A 14,120-nucleotide genomic window follows, 5' to 3' on the forward strand; every position below is an offset into this window, starting at 1 on the left:
TAAACAGAGTCTGTGCCTACTATTGAAACTTTGGGCTATACTTGGCAGAAACACAATTTGGAATCTATGATCTTAGGGGAGTGTTCTTAACTCTCTAAAGATGCTGCATAACTTCTCTAAATGTCTAAATATACTTATGATAAATCTAATTTTTAGTATTCAAGGAAGAAATCTGAGGATATTTAAACACCTTAAAATCTCACCTAAACATCTAACCAATATCTCCTGGAAGGAATCTGGTTTATATGTGTGGAGTCATGTATTAATTAATTAATAGTCATCTATTATCATAGCATACAAACTATGTGTTCTCCCTTCCCTTAGCTACTTTTTCCCTAAGCAAAGCTGAAAACTCCAACCTGTGTAATGAGAAACACTTGTGAGCAAGACCAGTGACAAATGTATGGCATTACACACCATTTTTTAATATTTGTGTGTATATATATATACACCTACCTAATTCATTATATTTTTTAGGACACTGATATATCAAATTTAACACTTATAAAACAGCCAGATTCCAGACAGTGCAAATCATACTTTAATATATTATAAAGCTATATAGTAAGCCCACTCCATGGGCTTCACATGCACATAAAACCAAGAGTTACATAAATAATATCAAAGGACAAAACTGGAAAGCAGTTTCTGCATACTTTATTTTACAATTCCTCACTAAATATATTTACAGGACACAGAGTTTGCTTTAGTGCAATACATATTAATGTTGCATAAGTACAAACTGTTGAACTTTTCTAAAAAAAAATTAAAGAAATAAAGCACTTAACTGATGTTACAGCTAAGTATGTAAAGCAACGTTAATAACTCTGAGTGAAAATGCTAACAGCATCTTTTCTTCTCATAAACAGTTTCTAGAAACAAACCACAAACCGGCATTACATATTCCAAACTACTACCCCTTGTACAGTACCATATCATTTAAAAAATCACTTTTTGAAAGCACATATACTGTACTGTACAGCAACCTGTTTCTACAGATACTGACTTACTCTTTTAATACAAATATGATATTACCGTGGCAGTTTTGAAGAACAAAGTTATCGCAAGATATCAAACATCAGTAACAAACTCTGATAAGCACAGCTTCTTGAGAACCTGCTTTAACAGCATTTCTTCACAGTGATATTTATGAAAGGTTGGAAAAAGAGATTAGCATAAAATATTTCCATCCTTTTCAGTTTTTATGCAAAAATCATTACTTTATATTGGTAATTATAAAATTACAAACACTTTCTATAAGTAACTGCATCTGTAGTAATGATAGAAAAAGTCATCAGTAAGACACCTAAAATGAGGCTTGCATAACATGAGAGTTTGAAGAAAACTAGGTACACCTCATTTTTAAAAGAAGAGTAAGGGATGTAACTTAATTTAGAATAAGCAACACAGTTTAACCGCGATAACCTATTATCAATTAAAAAAGCTACTTACTTATTAATAAATGGTAAAAAATAATCAAATTGTGATGAGGTGAAATCAACATTTAAAAAGATATGATGAAACATTTACTCTTAATCTTAGTTTTGGCACTTCATTGGAACAATTACTTTACCAAAGACCAAAATAAGTATAAAAGATATACAGCTCCTTGACATACCTTGCAAATATAGTACATAAGTACTGGCAAACACTGAAAACATAGTTAAACATTCCCACAGATTTGCACATGCATGCACTAGTCAGACAACAGCATTGTATTTATGTTCTTGGCGGTGACAATCTTGCAGTACTTGGGTGTCTTAGGCCGTTTCTTCAGGAGATCTCGTTTCTGTTTTAAGTCTTACAAATTCTTTAGCAACTTCATCATTGTTCCTCTGAGAGAGTATTCTAAGGATTGTCAGGCCAGTCTCATCCACAGAGAGGCTCCTGAGCAGGGGGTACCAGGCGGCGCAGCCGGCCCTGTCGGCGATGGCCTGCAGCTGGATGACGGCCATGCCGATAACACGGTCCTCCCGCGCAAAGCAGTAATCCTTCACTGACAGGTGCACCTCGTAGGCTCCTGGCTTATCTTCGTTACCCAGCAGGCTGGGAGGATTAACAATAGGAATTTAGAACAAGGACTTCAGTTTAATTTCCCCCAAGGAATTAATTTGCTCTAGAAATCTTGGGCAAATTAAAGCGAGAGTGGTATTTTAAGTTTTGTGGTTCCATTTTGTTACAACAGGTTATCTACTTTTAAACTTTCTACACAGGTAACCCCCTCAGATGGATTGGTGATGGAGCCTCTGTTCTCAGCAGCCTGAACAGAAACAGAATTCCTTTAATAGCTGGAACAGACAGTTACCTTTCCCTGGAAAGGACAAAAAATGTTCAGCTGGTTCCCCAGCTGTCAGCACCATTACTTTAAATCAGCTTCAAAATGCACAGAAAATCCCTGGTAGCAGGCATCAAAAGGGGCTTTGTGGTGAGACACAATGAACTCATTTTAGTCAGGGTTGGAGGGTAAGGAGAGGAAAATAAGTTGGTCTCAGGAAAGGGCAGAGAAGTACTAAATTTAAAACTCTAGGTTAGGTGGAAGCTTCTTACTGATTTAAGGATTAAATTAAACAATACTATTAACACATGCATAACCCAATAAACATTTTGATATCTCTACAGGCATTATCTAGAAATAATAACTAATGCGTCTGTCCAAAAAAATACCTAGGCCAATAGATTCCTAGGGATAGAAATAATTATTCCTCTGTAGGGAAATTAATTATACTTTTTAACCAGGTTTTGTAGGACTGAAATCTTGGTGATTGCCATTCATTTTAATATACAACAAAGATACAAATTAGTAAATAATTTTGAAATGGAGTCTATATATGTATATTAGGATGGTTTTTTGTTATTAATGGTTTAAAGGCAAAAGTATTTTAGGGAATTTTTCAAAAAATATGCAACTCCTAGAGATAAAAGACTTACAATTGGAAAGTTTCATTGTACTTTGGTGACCAGGTGTTGCTCTTTGTCTTGGTTCCATGTTTTCTTTTCTTGTCACTTAATTTAGGACCCAGTATGCAAACTTCCACGAACGGCCGGAACATAGCTGTTGTTTGCCAGTTTAGGTTATTGATTGCTACAACTATAAAGAAATGAAGTTAGATGCAATTCCACTGGAGGTGTTCCAATTAATTACCCTGTATGACTTGGTATAGCCAGTGAAAGGTGACCTGAGAGCCTTCCTATGGAATATGAATACCTGGTAAGGAGATGCTTTGTCCCTTCCCTCCCAAGTGAAGATGTCTGATTACTTTTAGGTTCAAAAGTATCAAATGTAAACTTGTATTTTATAAATCCTTTACATTTGCAGCTTCTTTTTACCTGCTACCTTCACTGCAATTAAAAAAAAATCAGCTTATACTAATCTGAATGATCCTGTGTTTCTGAAATTCAGGTTGCGCAGAATAAAGGCATTTTATAAAAAATGCAGCTTCATAAGACTTGGTGTAGTCATTCACCACTCAGCTTTGCTATAGTTTTTAAAAGCTGAATTATGTACAAGCAATTGAGAAGTATAATTTGGCACATTTTAATTTATAAGTCTATAACTTAGTATAATAACTTTAAATTATCTAGACAGAGAAGCATAGACAGTACTTGCCTGCATAATCTGGGTTTCTGCTGATGTTGAGCAAGGAAAAAGTGCACTCCTAATCACCTGAAGTGTACTCAGAGTTTCTCAAGTACTATAATACCTGTCATTTTTTATTTTAGTACTGGTATGTTTGACTTAGGATGTAGGGCTTGGAGGTTTGGTCTTTGTTGTTGCTTTCTTTTTAAAGTTGGCTGTTTGAAACTTACCTTTCACAGTGACTTTATGCTCACCAGTTCCAGGATGAGTAGAGACATCCACCTGCACAGATATCTCACCCACTGAATTATTAGCAGTTTGACCTGAAACAAGAATCACTGGTTAGCACACCTGGCTTCTCAATGCATCCAGAGAAATAGACACCCAAAGGTGAGTGGTACTTTCCTTTAGAAACACTTCAAAATTTCTGATGTGTTTCACATTTCAGTGAGAATCAGTTACAGATTCATAAATGATTTTGCCACAAAAAACTGGATAATTGCAAATATCTGTGGAAAGTGCCTCAGTGAAATAAAAAAATCGTGTTCATCTGGAACTTTCCATTCTGGTTATCATTAGATGTGTTTGCATCTCGAAATGCCAAAGTTGGTGGGTTTGTCAAGCTTTTCATGTACCTTCCACAAATCTTACTGCTAAATGTAGGTTTGGAAAGTTACTTCTATATCTCTATTGATGAATCTTTTGCTGAAGGTTTTGTCTCAACAAATTACTGCAGTTCTGCACTGGCACAGACAGAGGGGCTTAAAAATGAAAGAAGGTTGAGGGATGGCAGGAGAACCAGGAGCTTATTTTTTAAAGTGTTTGCTTTTGAGAATCAGGGGAGGTTGCAAGTCAGTTTGTACAGAATGAATCTTTAAAAGGACTTTAAATATTGTCTTGAAATGTACCACAATATATCAGATTGTAACAGTAGAAGATAAATAAAAGTGAGTATGTTTACTTGTTCTTTGATTGGATGACTGCAAGTGTTGAATTCTGTGAACTGCACTTGCTCCCCAGTGTAATCTCCTATGAACCACATAATAAATTTCTACCCCTTTAAACTGGCTGCTATTTCTGTGGGTAGCAGAGAAAAGATTTTATATTCCTCTTATTTATACAAAAATTCCTTACCCATTGGTTCCTTATCCCTCTATACAAGAGGAGAAGCAAGCATTCCTTTAGAATTTTTCCAGCACTTCATATAGGAATTAGGGAAGGGATACAGAGAAGAGAGAGGGGTGTCTTGTGTAATAATAATGGAGAAAGTGATTTTCCTCCTTAAATTAGTTTATAACTAGAGTAGTTTTTTCTCTTACCATGCAGTGTTTTCTTTCCTGGATTTCCTCACCAGTGGCTTTCTAGAAATGAGCTCTACAGTGATGTTTATTCACTGCTTTGGCCTGATCTGTAATTATGTTCTCTACATGGCATGAGCATTGCAAGGTCAAATACTCTTACCCCAAGTGTTACTGCTTCAGAGAACAAGCCTTTTGTTCCCTGATCTATCAAAATGTGGAGATTCAGTGATTATTTAACAGGCTCAGAATATTTAAACATTCTTGTGCATTTCCAAACTTTCAGGAGAGTTTGGCTTGGAATTGTTGTGAACCTATTTTTCAAACATAGCAATCGCAGGGTACTTGTACAAATTTTGCTGTCATATGTATTTCATTATCAGTCAGAGGGTCTGGACCACCACTAACATGTAAATAAGAAACTTATTAGTTTTTTAATGACAAGAGGTTTAGCTTCAGTGGCAGTAATTAAGTTTCTTGTATTTGGATAATTGCTTAAAACTTTACTATATGGAAGCTCTGAGTTGGTGAATCATTCTATGGCTTGCTCACAATACATATCACATAATTTTTTAAAGAATTTAATAATATACCCCTGATTGCAGTGGAGGATGAGTTAAGCTGATCCTGAATATCACTGAAATGATCAGCTGGTGTAAATGACGTATTTTAGCCTCTAGCTTAAAAAAAAAAACCCAACCCAAAACCCCAGGAAAGTTTTAGAAGAAGACAATTATCATTTTTATTTGATAGCCTTAAGAGCAGCCTGTGGATGGTGGTAGTAGTGAAGTGTGCAGTGTTAACCTCTAATAATGTCAGGTAGGATTTCATCAGGACAAGAATCTACAAATATGTAAGATTAGACTTGTTCTCTTTCTTCAACTTTTTTATTAACTTATGCAAAATATATTCTTGCAAAGGTCTCCTAATAAGTGTCTCTTTCCTTCTCCTGGTAGTCCATAATTGACAACAGTGCTCTAAGCAGTACTGCAAATATATGAATAGTCTTGTATGTACAGTGCTGCTGCTGGATATGGTTATAAAGAAATCTGTGCAGAACATCATCCAGTTTTATACTAAAAGCAGTTGACATTGAAATGACCCTACATCCAGTATTGCTGAGAAAACCTACTTTGCAGAACATCCCAGTGAGCATAGACAATTTCTAGTGGAGTCTAGAACATAAACTTGGTTTCTTTCAGTAATCAGCCCATCCATCTTTTTCTTTCTAACCTGCTGAACAAACTAGAGATACAATTCCAGGACATTTAGTATTTGCTTATAGCATCTCTTGCTGACATTCAAAGCTAGGGTACTTAATTTTGAAGCCTCTGATCTGTCTAGTTCTGCTGTTTTGTTTTCTTTTATGCTACCACTTCTTGAACAGTCACCGCAGGAATTAGTGATTCTGACTGCACTATAGAAAGGTCCATTTATCCTACTACATTTAATAAGCCAATTTAGCTGACAATAAATCTCTTCATGCACTGCAGAGGATGATTGCACTTTTCTTCCTTTAGTACTGTAATATAACTCATTTGAAGGCTAACAAACTCATAAATGATTCTGCCTCATGTTTGAAAACCTTATGGATGTTTAATTATTACTGCTTTCTCTCTAATATCTGCTTTATATTTTATTTGTTGGTATATTTATACTATTCAAAATACAGCATCCTCTTACTGGTGGGTGGTTAAGTGATCACGTGCATTTAAAGTGCAGTCATTCTTTTGCAGCAAATAAATGGTAAAGAATAAAAATATCTCCTCAAAGATGCTTGCTCCTCAGGGACTAGAAAGGCCTAAAGTCAGGCTTTTATCCCTCCTTATTCAGCACCTGGAATGATATCATATAACTGATGGATACCTGTAGTTTGTGTTTATTTTCTTGAAGACCTAGAGGAAACTGATACACAACTTTTTCTAATTTAGGTGCTTTACTATTTCATTTAAGGAACAACCAGAAATTTTCAAATGTGAAAGCCTCTTAAGTGAGTATTTTTGTAAAGACCTTTTGCTTCACCAGTGGTCTGGTTTTAACTATATGTACTTTAAAAACAATTATTTTTCTGCCACTATTCTGAGTGCATTTGCTTTGCTATCAGCATATGCTGGAGTACTTTTATTAGATGTAATTCAGCAAGTTCCTCTTATCTTTCCTGTTTGTTGCTTGCAATAGTGTGCTGATTTCTTTAGCTTGCAATGCAGGTTTTTTTTTTTTTTTTGCATGAAATAAGGTTGTGTAACACATGGTTCTGACCTCAATTTGAAACTACAGTGGATGAAGCAGGGATTATTTCTTGAGTTAAATTCTGTCTGAAGTATGGGTTATGAGAGAACTGGAAATGCTCTGTAGGACTTAAATTTCCTGTTAGAATACAGGTATAGCTTTCAAAATATGACAGTTAATAATATAATGGTTTTGACAAGCAAAAGAAGAAAAGGTCTTTCTTTTTCACTTTTAAGAGTGGCTAAACAATTTAAGCAATTTTTATTTTCTGTAGTATGATGTCATCTATCTGCTTGTTTAAACTATAGTTACTATCAGGTTATTGTTTTAATGCGATTCCATTTATCTATGAAATATTGAGGTTATGCTTTTCTTTGTACAATTACAAGTTGCAATGGAAGACAGAACTGAATTTGGCTTGGCAATTGAAAATAATTTGTCTTCATTTCTGAATGTGTAACGTCCCTTCCTGTGTTGGTGACTTTACAAGAAAAGGATGGAGTTACTTTTAGAGATAAGAATGTTTACCTAATGAAAGTGAGTATTGTATTTTCTTGTTTTCAGGTATGTCTTGCCGTTTTAGCTTGCAATTCTCTGGCATAAGAATGAAGAAATCTGAATCAGACCAGCTGAACCAAAGCCTTTTCTGCAGAGCCTTTTCTTATAAAAACACAGGTAGGGTTTGCAGTATGAGCTCTGTGTTGTGAGATGAGTATTGATTTTTCTGCTTAAGTGATACAAACTATTTTAAGTCAAGACAAAAAATATAGTGCAGAATCCTGCCATTATGTATTTATTATTCTCTAACAACATTTGTGAACTGGAGCTGCTGTAAAAATTGTAAGAAAAAATATTTCCCTATGTCCAATAAATAACCATTTTACATGCAAGACTGGTGTTTACTTTGGAGAAATTAGTGGCAATAAATGAGAGCTAATTCAGGAAACTCTATTTGAGACTGTCTTTTTATACAGTTTGCTAAAATTAAAATAATATTTGTTCAAATGTTATTAGTGTTAATGCTAAACAAGTGTAAATAGTCACAGTACTGGCTATAGTTTATAAAATGACTGAAGATTCATGGCATTTGCCAAACTAAACCATAGCCATTTAATTTTGATATGCTTTAAGTCATTTAAAAGGGGAAGGTACAACTTAAAAAGGTGTCTGCTTCTCTCTTCTGTTTTCAGGAGTGACTTAAGAGAAGCTTCACCAGTACTGGTCTCAGCACAGACTAAGGGTAAGTCAAGTTTACCATGGAGTGGGAGAGTTCATGCAATAGGCCAGCAGAAGTATAGTGAGAGTTTATCCTTCAGCTTTTGGAGCTCTGTCTTGATTGGGAAATGTGGTTGAATTTAGCTCAGGTTAAAATGATCTTGTCCTGCCTGACCTGAAATTTGTCCAATTTGTCGAGAGCTCTTGTCAATGTACAAAATATGTGGTCTTTTGCAGAAGCCTTGGAGTGTTCTCTGAAATTCTGGGCTGGCTGCTGCCTGCCTTCAGCTGTGAACCAGCCATGGGGTCTCAGCCCTACAGCACTGAACCCTCAAAACGTTCCTGCAACTGAGCTGGGTTTTGCAGGTCAGGCTTGGCCCTTTGCTGCTGTTTTACAACTGATTCATGCTTGGCTCAAGCACACAAAGAATGGTTTAGTTACAAAAGCTTTTGAAAGCAATCCATATAATAATCTAATTGTATTCAAGAATGTTATCCTGTAACTGAATTGAGAGGAAACCCTTTTACAGCATGAGCTAATGTTTATTATTATTATTATTATTATTATTATTATTATTATTATTATTATTGCACAAATAAAGTGACAATTTAGTCCAGAGTAATTAAAATCAATCTGAGATCTGGATTTCAGTGATCTGCTAGCTAATGGTGCACTAATGGCACACTATTCTCATCTGGCTGTGTTTTATGTGCTCTTTGCAGAGGTATCAGTGATCACCTGGAGTGTTAAATATTGGTCACTCAGTCTTTGGAATGCAGTTCTGCTCACTAAACTGCCTTCATATTTTGCAAAATCCTTTAAGTCAGTATCCATGCCCTTTTTAGAGACTCCAGCAGTGGCCTGCTCCATGGAATGGTCCTTGGCAGAGGCAGCACTTGTGTATGATTGAATAAGAAAACTGATCCAGATGAATGTGCTTACAACAGGCACTGCAGAATCAGCTGAATCCTGCCTAGGTAATATTAAATGTGAAGTTCAGATAGGTGGAACTAAATTTCATTACTAGATTATAAATCATTCTATGTGTTATTATAAAAAATTTACCCAACAAACAATACTGAGAATTTATTTGCAAAAGAAAATGCTGCTCTGCATGTTTTACACAGTGGTGGGTTGGGAATAGAACAGGACAAGTGCTTAGCAATTTTCTGGAAATGTTTCTACAAAGAGGCAGTCAGAGATATATCCCCCTCACTATCCTATTGATACCAATGTTAAAATCTGTATGATCAGAGTTTCAACAGGATTTAATCTCCAAACAAACACTTTGGAATTGTGTGGCAGATCTGGGATAACAGCTGAAGAGAAGCCTCTCCCTCCTCCTCTGCCAAGCAGAAAGGCAGGTATTTAATAAGCCATGTCACTGATAAAGCTAATCTAGTACCTGTATGTCTGTATCTCTACTTATTAGACAACATTTTTCTTTTATCCTTAATTTTCATAGTGTTGGTTAGAGATTTGTGTTCACAACACTGAGTGAGCATTAAATTTACAACTTTCATCAGCATAGAATCATTACAGCCGGAAAAGAACTTCAACCATGACAAATCATTATATGGAGAAAAATAAAATAAAAAACCTCAGTTACTGAAAAGGTTACTGCCAGATTATGCTCTTCATTGTCATTTACTTATTCCAACACTTGTCTGTTTTGAAAAGTCTTGAGAATCTATAGTGGTGTTTTGAAAAGAAACATCATCAGAGTAAGACTACAGAAGTTAATTTCATTATTCCTGTTGTGTGATAATTTGCTTTTAGCACATATAACAATGTAGTCTCATGGTGCATTTGAAAAAGGCAGTAGGAATTGTGCTTTCAACTATTTAGTGTGGTGAAACCACCACAGGGCAAACTATAAATCTCTGAGCCACCATTTTCAAAGTTAGGAATGGTTTTATTATTATTATCTTATGAAAATTTCTATGTTGCCAAGATCTGTAGGAATGTGTGGGAACAAAGGCTGGGAAACAAAACTCTGGTTCAAGCAAACATCCTTCTTTAGGAACAGTGTGGATCATAGTGCTGGATAATTTAGTTATTCCTACTGAATGTGATCCTGCATGAACACAGGGAGTATCAAGGAGCATAACACACTTTAACAGAGCCATTATCACAGAATCAGAGAATCACTGAAGTGGGAAGAGACCTCCAAGATCATGAAGTCCAACCTTGGGCTTTCTCTTTGTGTGTAGAGTTAACTCCCCCTTCTCATGCCAATCAGACAAATTTTTGCTCTTCAGTTTCTTAGAGTAACTTCAGCTTAGTCATGGTGAGTGAGAAATTATCTTAACCTGGGGATAAAAGTAACCTGGTAGTTGTCTGATTCTTGTGGTCATTACAGGAAAAACAAGCATCCAATTCTATCTACAGTCATAGTTATTATACAATAGATACTTTCTTTACATTTACAAAATTCTTCTTTCCATTGCTTTGAGCTTAAAATTATATCCAACTGTCTATTGATAATGGATTGGCAATGTGGAAAAGATAGGCCAAATATCTAATTATATTACAGAGAAGATTTCTGATTTGCAAACTGAGTCATTTTAACTAAAAGCTAATAATACAGTTATAGCTGTGAGGCTGGAAATCATAATAGATGAGGATTTAGTTATTTTAAATGAGGCATTAAAGGATAATGAAAAGTTTTGAGTCACTTTTCCTTAAGTTTCATTCCCAGTGGCTACATTTCTAACAATACTGGTGTGCAAATATAGGAATAGTAATGTGTGCACAGAAATGAGCACAGACCTCAGGCTGAAATCATGATGAAAATAAGAAAATGCAATTTTGTGGCTCAGGATTTATAAAAGATCACTAATGGCTACAACTTAACTATTTTTTTCCACCTGAAGCTACAATAAAGGTATGTGTTAAAGAAAAGCAAAATAATCTTAGAAGTAACAATTTTCTGCTTGGATCTACATTGCTAATTCTTTGTTTTTGAGAGGGAGGAAAAAAGGACTCTACTGCCTACATATAAGAGTTTTATAGCTATTTTTGCATTTTTAATATATGAGTTACTAAGAGAGATCTCAGTTTTAATATGGAAACAGCTTAGGAAATCATTCCTCAGAAATAATCTTGGGACAAGCTGCAAAACTCATGTTTCATACTTTTTATACTGTAAGTAACATATTGTACTTTAGAAGTAAAAGCAATTTATTTCCAGCTTTACTGTCCAATTAAAACTTTGATTCTTATGAGCTGGAGCAGGGTAATTCATTATATCAGTAAATTGTATTCTTTCCCAAAGACATGAAGTGGCAGGCAGGTCATTTTTTACAAATGCTCATTACATTCAGAAGAAATCTAGTAAAGATTACTATGATGCAAAAATGTTCAGTTTTCAGAATGAAGAAAACATTCAGCTTGGAATATGATGTGTGCAGTGCTCCTACAAATAACCCTGGTGCTCAGTGTGCCCCTAGAGCTCAGGGATTCTTCTTCCTGTGCAGTCACAAGTCCACAAAGGAACTGCCCTCAGGTAAGCCCCAAAATCAGCATTAGAGAAGGGATAACATCAATAACATCACATGGACAAATTTGTGTCAATAAACTCTAAAATACCACAGTGGGTAGAGAATGTAATCTGCAATCAATTATTTAGAACATTTATAATGTAGTAACATTTGTGTCCCTTACTGATCACTTACTCTGGGAAGTTTGTGTGGCTATAAACTTCTTTATCAGGGCATCAGTAGTCTGTGTGTAAAGGCTGAGAGCATATTTGAGGGACTGCAGGTCTGGGCTCTTCTCCAGGAAATTCTTTTTCAGCCCACTTCCTCCAGCATGGAAGTATTGCTAAAATGAAAAACAAATATGGTTGTTCACAGGGGCAAAAAAAGGCCTCAGTTACAGACATACAACTCCAAGTAAAATTCTTAAATGAATGTTTGGAAGTAGCAATAGGCATGTCTACATTCATTTGAACTTCTGAGATAACTGTCATAATCTCTAGTACAAAGCTTCTTTCCAAGGGTAAAAAAATTAAGCATATAGGGAAGAAATATACAAAATTTTGATTTTGGTCTTCATGATATGAAGCATTGATTTGCCAAAACTGGAAAATAATTGAAGCATTCTTTTAGGTTGCAAAGAGTAGAATGAATTTTAATTCTTTAGCTAAAAAACCCGAAAACATCACAAACCCCTCTCAAATGAAGGCATGGTTTACAAGCCAGTGCTTGTAAAATATACAGGATATATTACTTTTTAGGGAAATGGGAACTTTGTAAAAAATTTCAGAGAGAATACTCCAGAGAGGGAAGTTTTAGAGTAGCCGTGTGAGAAGAGGACTTCTGGTTCTACGGGCACAGCTAGATTTGGAAAAACAAATATGCTTGTGACTTTGATGCCATGCTGACTATGTGAACTATATAGATAAAAACAATCTATATAAATGTATTATATTATGTGTTCAATCCCAAAGCTGAGTTCAGAAAAATCAGGGGACAGATTCTTCCCTTTTTCCTCCCACAAAGAAGAATTTTTCCTCAAGTTTTGTACGGGACGGTGTTTGATGAATTAATACATGTTAGCCACAATGAAAAGATAAATGTGCTACATATCTTCATTCTGTTCAAACACCTTGCAAAGCATTTTGCAACCTCCATTACAGTTCTAGGTCTCAAGATCAATAAAGCTCCCATTAATGGCTAATTAGTAAAAATAAACAGTGTTTTTCAGGAACAGAATGACTACTTGATGAGGTGCAATATTGGTCCACTGTGTACAGGGAATCTTGGGGACTGTAAGCAGAATTTACTCTCCCTGCCTTTTTGCAGTGTTGCCAAAGGAATAAATGCAATATCTACATTCCAGTTCACATACACACATCTCCAGTAAATGCTGTATCCCAGCTTATCTGGACAGCTCAGACCTACAGTCCACATATGCCCTTTGCATTTAGTGCACACATTTCATCTTCCAGTTCTCAAGATTCTGCAGGAGATGCAACATAAATTTTTCATAACGATTATTTACATTTCTGTATTGCTGTCTACTGACTGTTAAAGGGAAAAAAACATCTGTAGGAGCAAAACGGGGGATTTGAAGTTATCAGGCAGCAACATTTTATATTGTTTTAATACTATGGGGACAGTTAGGGTCAGTTTAAAAGGTTCTGAATAAATCTATCTTTCCAAGCAAATTATTTCATACAATATGTTCCAAAATACTGTCATCTTAATTGCTCAAGAGTTTTGTCATGATTTCACTAAGAATTATAATCAATTTACAAGCAAGTGTTAAATTTTGTTAATATTTCTTGCTATTGTGACAATTACTGTGATTTTTTTTGAAGTTGTCTCTCCCAGTAAAATGTTATGTGCAGCAGCAGCTGCACATGGCTGAAAGTTCCATGAAAGCTAATAGTCACAGAAAGAAATGAAGACACCTGACCCTTGTTTTCCTGAGTTTTAAACTTTTTAAATGGTAAATTTTGCAAGCAAGCCAGCAATGTGAACCTATCATTAATGTATGGAACTGAATATAGAAAAATAATGAGTAAACAGGGTTTTACAGATTCAGCTGGATCAGTTATTGCCCTGTTCCTTAGAGATGGAAAACTTAAAATAATTCCCCTGCTGCTCTTGCTCCTCTCTGTAGGTTTGTAGGTGGCACAAGAGATTTCAAAGTCACACTGACAAATGAAAGGGGCAGATGTCAAGCGCTGGAGCCACTGCAGTGTCAGCCCAAAGCTGCCAAATGCCACCCAAGCCCCTTTGGGTGCTGCTTTCTCTTTGTAGAGGGTCTCTGGGTGTACAGAGAACTGGGA

The 14,120-nt window shown here is 35.6% G+C and overlaps 1 protein-coding gene across 1 annotated transcript in view; it reads right to left on the bottom strand.

The window, feature by feature from the left end:
• Positions 1-600: 600 nt before the first annotated feature.
• UNC13C (unc-13 homolog C) overlaps positions 601-14,120 on the bottom strand; it is a 130,800-nt gene continuing 117,280 nt past the window's right edge. The window contains exons 29-32 of the mRNA XM_058033609.1: positions 11,998-12,145; positions 3,808-3,900; positions 2,929-3,088; positions 601-2,046 (exon numbers count right to left, since the gene is read on the bottom strand). Of these exons, the coding sequence (XP_057889592.1) occupies positions 1,761-2,046; positions 2,929-3,088; positions 3,808-3,900; positions 11,998-12,145 (687 nt within the window). The 3' untranslated portion in view covers positions 601-1,760. The remainder of the gene's footprint in view (positions 2,047-2,928; positions 3,089-3,807; positions 3,901-11,997; positions 12,146-14,120) is intronic.

The sequence above is a fragment of the Melospiza georgiana genome, chromosome 13, assembly GCF_028018845.1.
Source record: "Melospiza georgiana isolate bMelGeo1 chromosome 13, bMelGeo1.pri, whole genome shotgun sequence".
NCBI classification, from domain to species: domain Eukaryota; kingdom Metazoa; phylum Chordata; class Aves; order Passeriformes; family Passerellidae; genus Melospiza; species Melospiza georgiana.